Source organism: Nuphar pumila, chromosome 1, assembly GCF_984573655.1.
Source record: "Nuphar pumila chromosome 1, dmNupPumi1.hap1.1, whole genome shotgun sequence".
In the NCBI taxonomy this organism is placed as follows: domain Eukaryota; kingdom Viridiplantae; phylum Streptophyta; class Magnoliopsida; order Nymphaeales; family Nymphaeaceae; genus Nuphar; species Nuphar pumila.
In genome coordinates this window covers 26799608-26807433 of record NC_143249.1, presented here as the reverse complement: position 1 = coordinate 26807433, position 7826 = coordinate 26799608, and the positions used below count along the sequence as shown (strand labels likewise).

General features: G+C 41.0%; 1 protein-coding gene across 1 annotated transcript; it reads right to left on the bottom strand.

The window, feature by feature from the left end:
• Window positions 1-477: 477 nt before the first annotated feature.
• LOC149848466 (glucomannan 4-beta-mannosyltransferase 9-like) lies at window positions 478-5813 on the bottom strand. The gene is made up of 9 exons (XM_089995598.1): window positions 4941-5813; window positions 4754-4852; window positions 4398-4650; window positions 3319-3429; window positions 3103-3239; window positions 2218-2331; window positions 1827-2026; window positions 1531-1722; window positions 478-1027 (listed from the first exon to the last, which is right to left on the bottom strand). The coding sequence occupies exons 1-9, from the start codon at window positions 5250-5252 to the stop codon at window positions 865-867; spliced, it is 1581 nt and encodes a 526-aa protein (XP_089851724.1). The 5' UTR covers window positions 5253-5813; the 3' UTR covers window positions 478-864.
• Between the last annotated feature and the right edge of the window lie 2013 nt (window positions 5814-7826).

Genomic DNA, 7826 nt, shown 5'->3' with positions numbered 1-7826 from the left:
AGATCGAACATCAAGATCTATGAGAGCCATCGGGACCAACATTGTTGACTAAAAAACATAATTGGAGGGGGCTTTGTGTCCTTTCTCTTAAGTCACACTAAAGCTACAAGTTGTTAATCAAACACAACTCTATTGTATAGGGTACATTTGCACATGTGCGCCTGCTCAGAGAGAGAGAGAGAGAGAGAGAGAGAGAGAGAATTGGACTGTGTTTGAAGCAATTCGCAGTATTTTGTGAGCATATAGGGAGGACCACCAGCATGGCATGTTGTACAAATTAATTACAATAAAGCAAATGGCCGTAGCTCCATATAGGTCACTTACTGGATCGAATCTCCTTGAACCAAAAGCATTTTACAATTTTAACTTCGTTTTGTAATTTTATTCCTCGCACGAAAAAAAAAAACCAGGACATCCTTAATTCCACGATTAGAAATTTTTACACCATGGATGGAGAAGAATTCGAACTCACTGGTGTCATCTCCTAAGGAATGTAATGCAGTAATATAATAGTAACAACAGTAACAAAGCAAAACAAAACTCTAATTTTTCTTCACAACAAATGAAAGTGAAATAAGAAGAAGAAAAAAACTGCTGCTGCTGTTCAGCTGTATTGCTTGAAACAGATCTTCACACATCTGTAGGGATGGAATTATGCTATAATTCTTAGCTCAGCAGGTGTCCACAGTCTCCTCCCTGTCTTTATGTTGGCGACTTTCGGTTTTATATAATCCTCACAGTATAATTAAAGAATTCATGGGGCTTCTTTTTTACCAGCAAACACTCGACAGATTCTGAAAGGGTATGAGCTAGTGAAACATCTCTTAAATTACGTGGCCATTCTTCTCTTGCTGATCAATTGGATCAAGAATTGGGTACGAAGGTGCCCACGTAGCCAAACCCCATGACAAAGAAGGCTGCAGCTTGCAAGTAGAGGTATATGAAGAAACGGTTCTTCCCATTGGCAAGATCATAGCAGGCGCAAAAGAACAGCCACACACCAAATCCGAGCTCTAGAAGATGAAGTCTAACCCCAACATGAAATTTGCAATATTAGTCAACATTGAATATCCGGAAACCTCAAACAAGGTCTAATTAAATACAATAACGATTTGGTTTTCCTTAATCAATGCAACGCCCTGTGAATTGTGCCCAATGCAAAGACAAAACCACCAAGTATTACCAACTACGATGGTTTGTCTTGTTCTGATGCATTTTCATCACTGTTTGCAGAACATGATAACTTTTTCTAGCTACATATTATGGTGAACATGTGATGTACCGGTGGATTGTACGAGCTCAACAGAAATCTACTTGCAAGTTGTTGAACGATGTGGAAAAAAATGAAGTGAAAGAAGAAGAGATTATGAGTACACTGTGACTCAAAACTGTGCTTATATATCTGCAGCTGCTTAAGAGCTAGTAACTAGCATAGATGAATATTCAAAAGGCTCTATGCAATCCAAAACGGCTCTTGAGATTGTTACTTTGTTTGTAATTTGTAGTGTAAAAAACAATTAACAACCTTACCTTTCGCCAATCTTTGATCGGTTCTTCTTTACAGGTTTAACATGCTTAGTTTTTAAAGCAACGCCTAGTTTCTCTGTGACAACCCACTCGTTCACTCTTCCAGCTTCTAGCAATCCGATAAATGTGGCTTTAGTACGGTGCAGAGACATCACGTTCTCAAACAGGATCCAGAAAATCAGAAGATGAAGTGACCTATACAGAGCCAATAATGGTAAGAAATTAAACCGGATTAGGAGTTCATTAACAACAGACTGAGACTTAAATTGAATAAATTGAATCTAGAGTTGGATTTAGACCTCGGTGTGCTAACCGCGTTGAGAATCGTAATGGTGCAAGGAATATAAACAGCTCCCCACTTGGGGATCTCTGCTTCTGGAACCAAGACAGTAGCAGGGATGACAACACAGTAGAAGACAAAGGTAACGATGTGGGCAATGACCTTCCGAACGAAGAAGAAGGAGTAGATCACATAAAACTTCTTCCAGGCATTTACTCTCTGCAATTCATTGATCCAAAATGCGTTACAAAAAAAACCCAACAATCCGAAATCAATAAATTCACTCGGAAAGTTTCCAAAAAAGTTGTTTTGGGTAATCAAGCAGTAATAAATGCGTCAACAGGCACATCTAACGGTCCCAGGGAGGGCAATCCTAAAATCATCATTACAGCAGAGTTTTGAGAAGTAACCTTATTGCGTATGATTTCCATTGCCATCTTCCTGAATAGATTAGCCGGGCCACATGACCATCGATGCTGCTGGTAGCGGTATGCCTTGAATGTGCTAGGCAGTTCATTCTTCACCTGTAACAGAGTTTGCAAGTTGATACTCGTTAGCCAAAAATCCCACAAAAATTTAGCACTGGTTCAGGCTGTTTCTTAGAGAGAAATAAGTGGGGAATTTTTTTATGTTTCTTCTGGATTAGAGAAATCTCATAGGCGTGAATGTTTTAGACTCATAGCATTAATTACTGAGCTCCCATGTTGTGAGTTGCAAAGACTTGAATCGAAAAATAAATTAAAATTAATTACCGACTGGTCCAACGACACCAACCCCCGAAAAGAAGGGTTTAAATAAACATGCCGGAGAGACAAAAACACCCATAATTGTTGAATGTGTCAACGGACCTGGTTTACCCGAACAATAGGTTCTGACTACGGTGATAAATAAGAAGACCCGATTAAGACCTGAGTCTGGACCCGAAGATTCGATTAATACATGGACCGGGTATAGTGTGTGAAATTTTACACCAGACCTAGATCCGACCCGAGTTTAGATTAAGACCCGCATGTTTTCAATGTAAAAATGATAAAAAATATGGTTTTATCGAGTATGGTCCGGGTCAGTTCATGTAGTTCTTATCGGGTCCGGGTATGATTTTTCTTATAGTGGATCCGATTAAACTTGACTCCGGAACGGATACCATACCTGAAAATCTGGTCTAAGTCTGGTTTTACCTGGATCTGAACCAAACCCCGTTGACATCCCTAATAATTGTGGTCATAACTATTGTACACCTATACGACTCTCTATACGTCAATTTAAGTCGTAGATGTAGGTAGAAAGACTCGTACCATGAGGTCACCGAGGTATACGAATTTCCAGCCCTTGAGGCTAGCCCGAACCGCAAGGTCCATGTCCTCCACAGTGGTCCGATCCTTCCAGCCACCTGCCTCGTTAATCGCAGAAATCCTCCACACCCCAGCCGTTCCTTCACATCAAACATTGATCACCCCTCAGCAGAATTCAGAGAGAGAGAGAGAGAGAGAGAGAGAGAGAGAGAGAGAGACCATTGAAACCAAAGAAGGCATAAGTAGAAGATCCCACTTCTTGTTCCACTGTGAAATGGTAGTCCAATGACATCTCCTGCATCCTTGTCATGAGGCACTCGTCGGCATTCACTGCAAGCCCCACCGGAGAAAAACACTCACGGTTAAAAGTGCACTTCTTTCTTTTTCTTTTATTGGTTTTATCCATTTATTTCTTTGCAATAAAGTAGGAGTTGGTAAGAGTAAAAGAGATGGACAGATAAGAAGTAAAAAAAAAAACAAGAAGCAAAGTGTCGGTGGCAGAGGAGTGAGGTCCACCACCAAAGGATGGGGTGCTGAGAAATAATTGCACATGGGTTGGGGAAAAATATAAGTACTTGTGTAGGGAAAAAGAGCCCTGATATTCAAACTGGGACGAAAATAAAAGCCGCAGGGAGTAAAAATAGTTGAAGGGCAGGCCCCACGCATGGTTTTTTTTTTTTTTGACGATCTTTGTTTCAGTCTAGTGATAGCCAATCTCGCCACATCACAAGGAAGAAACAAACAGACAGTCACCGACACGCTCTCTTACTCAACTTTCACCACGATTTGATTTCCAATCAAAACTAATAAAACCCAACAATTAGAAAGTTAAGAATAATATACCATCGTCGGCAATGATGTGTGAAAGCCGAAGCTTTCAGTCTTTCACCATATTTACGAATCAAAGCCCAAGTTTGTGATGAAAAAATGCACACATAACGGGAAATGGTGATGGACGAAAAGCTTTTAACCACATGCAACAGCTGTATGGATGGTTATACTAAACCTTGACAGGGTTCTAAATCTCTCCACGTGAAGCTGATGGCATAGCCAACCAGCAAGGAAATGTCATGTCTCCATATCGTGAGACTCAAAAGTTATCATATTATTATGAATCTATGATGAGGAGCCTCACACCCTTATGCCAGCCCTATCACTAAATGGTTTTTGTCTCCATTTCCGCATGTTAAGGAGAAATGAGCGGAGAGCCAACAAACTCCAACTCACCTTAGAGATACACTTAGTTAAAGAAAAAATCACGGCAGTTAATGGCAGGCATCAATTCGTTGTCAACTTACCAAATTTCCATCGAGCCTGAACGAGGGCAATCTCTGGGTTGTGCATGAGAAAAGGAATGGTTTTCCACAAGAAATTGGGTTCCGGTTGGAAATCGGCGTCAAAGATGACGATATAATCGCAATCTTTCACATAGCTGTGCTTCATTCCCTCCTTTAGCGCACCCGATTTATACCCAATTCTGTTGTCCCTGATCTCATACTTTATGTTGATCCCCTTGCTAGCCCACCTCTGGCATTCCAGCTCCACCATGTCCTGTGTCAGCGAAGAAGAAGTAAAACCAACATCAGATAAAATAATGTTTTGCACCAAAAGAACCCCAATACCAAGTTTTTTCTTTCTTTCTTTTTCAATTTACCTTGATGGTAGGGTCGGTAGAGTCATCTAACACTTGAATGATGATCCTATCGGACGGCCATGAAAGCCCACATGCAGCTCCGATCGATAATTGGTAAACCTACAAGAAAGATAAAAAAAAATCATACGATGTAGATCCATTCGCTATGAAAAAAGATTTGATGGGTATAAAGGAAGAGGTTTCAGACCTCGCTCTCGTTGTACATTGGTATCTGAACTAGAACCATGGGGTAGGCACTGTTGCCCAACTCGACGTCGTCTCTGATGGGCTCCCACTTGTACCTCTTCTCCGGTTTCCTCCCAAAAAGCTTGACGAGAACGATGACGATGCCCATGTAGACCCTCTCCATGAAGAGCATGACGGACATGATGAGAGAGACAACGACGGCGAGCTTAAGCAAGGGTACGATGAGAGGGGTGCGGATCTGCTTCCACATGAGGGAGATCTGATCGACGACGTCCGTTCCTTGGAGGGAATCCGGAATGACGCTTCGATCCATTTCCCTCTCTCTGTGTGTGTGTGTGTGTTCTGTCTGTGAAATGGAGAAAACAGAGCAATGCAGAGAGAAGAAAAGGCAGAACAGATCAGCCGAATCACTTTTCCTTCTCTATAAATGTTGCCGCTTAGCTACGGCAGACAATGTGTGCGTGAGTGTGGGCTGGACTGTGTCAGTCGGCAACACACCGCCGCTAAAGACAGGGGAAGAGAGACAGGAAAATAAGAAGGGGAATTCGGAACTCTCTTTAATTGACATGTACTGAATAAACAAAAGAAAGAAGCATCTTTGCTGCTAAGGGGAAGTGTCTCTCTCTATCTATCACTTGCTTCTTGTCCTTTTTGTCTCCTCCCCTTTTCTCTCTCTCTCTTCTCAACGTGATGAGTGTCTGCAGATCCACCTTGAGTCTTCAGGAAGCAATGCAAGGAAGATTAGCTCCCCTTCACAACTTTTTTGGCCTGGAACGTGAAGCAGGACCAGGAAGAAGAAAAGGGTATGCTATTCTACGACCGGGGACTCCCTCTTTCTGCTCTCTGCCTGCTCCAGAGAGATAGAGAGAGAGTGTGTATTATGAGAGAAGGGGAACGGGCGATTCTTATATATATAAAGAAAAGGAAGATGAGAGGAGGGCTTTAACTGCAGCACAACTAGAAAGCAAGGAGGCGCCCTTTTCCATGGTTTGCTGTTGAAAACCAAAAACAATAATTTCTATATTTGGTTAACCCCAGTTACCCTCTCTCTCTCACGGCAGTAATTTGGTTGATGATTGTCAGTTATCACTCTGGCGTCACCTCCAGCTCTCAGAAAAAAAAAAGATATTGTGTTGACGCCCTCGTGACCCATTCTTTTTGCAGATCTACCCGTCACAAATAGCCAGTAATTAATTTTTGACAAAAAAAGATATATATATATATATATATATATATATATATATATATATATATATATATATAGAGAGAGAGAGAGAGAGAGAGAGAGAGAGAGAGAGATACTCATCTTCTCATGGAAAAATTGGATTCCACACTGCCACAGGTACAGGGTGGAGAATGCTAAAGCTAAACCTTTTAGACTTGCCTTAATATGATAGCTTTAACTAGAGCAAAAATGACCACAGCACCACCAATGCGCATATGATGCTTTGTTGCTTCGCTTTTGAAACAAGCAAAACCATTGCTGGCTTTATTAAAGAACTTGCGACTATCAAGTGCGCCATAGATAACCAGAAATTTGTATTCTAACTTGATCACGAACGTTCAAATTGATGGCAGTTCGACTTGCTAGTTTGAAAAAAATTTCAAGACATCAAAGTTTCAAATAAAAAAATATTTATTTCATATTTTTTATATAAAAAATGTATAATAAAAAATATTAAAACAATATTCATACTTGGTGGTGTCAATGTTGCAATGTTTGAGGGTGTCTGCTCGTGTCACCTGGATACGCACCCAAGATGAGGTGTCCCTCTAGTATAGATCAGAGTAAAACGACCATTTTATGTCATTTTTTAATTTTTCTGGATATAGAAGGATACTGAAGAAGACATTTTTCCTTTTTTTTGTCACTTTTGCTGCACAAATAAATAGGAAGAAAGGTCAATTGATCAAAGTACTTTCAATTTAGTAGAGTTTACACCGCCTTAATTGGCTCGCTGGGATCAGAAGAAAACAAATAATTTATTCGACAAAATTCTCCAAAACTATCCTTTCTCCTATTAGCCTAACGATATAAGGCAGAAACAAATGTTTGTAGCGTTGGGAATTGAGAGGGAGAGGTGTTAGCAGCTTAAAACCTAGACGCAATTGGGACCTCGCCCCGCACCGCAATCAATGGGGAACCTAAATTTGAATTCAGCACCAACTTTACAAGTTTTGAGCTGACCAAATCACTGATCTCTAAGTGTCACTTATTCTAGGTTTTGAAAGGTGATGGGTAGTGGAAAATTGACATTGTAGCTGAGGAAAAGTTCGATCTAGTGTTGACTGACTACCCATCACCAACGTCAAACTCGCTGCGCCCCCCTGTGCAGTTGAGAGGTTTAATCAAAGACTTCTCTCTCTCTCTCTCTCTCTCTATATATATATATATATATATATATATATATATATATATATATATATATATATATATATATATATATATATATACACCGTGCAAACTAGAGGTGGCAAAACCTGACACGACCCGCCAACCCGCCTCTTAGGCGGGTTTGGGTTGGGCTTAAGCCAACCCGTTTAATAAACGGGTCGACCCGCGTAACCCGTTTATTAAACAGGTCGGGTTCGGGTTGGGGGTATGCCAACCCGGCTGACCCGTTTAATAAATGGGTTAGGCGGGTGGGTCAACCCGCCAACCCGCCAACCCGACCAGCCAACCCGACCCGTCAACCCGCCAACCCAACCCGTCAACCCGACCCGCCAACCCGACACGATTGTCACCCCCTAGTGCAAACCGTGATTTTCATAGTTTTTTTTTTCTTTTCTTTTAAATCTAACCATACAAATGTGATTTACATGCTTGGTTTTACAAGAACCAGCTCTTTAATCGTTCTCCTACTGTGACACATAAACAAGGTTTTTT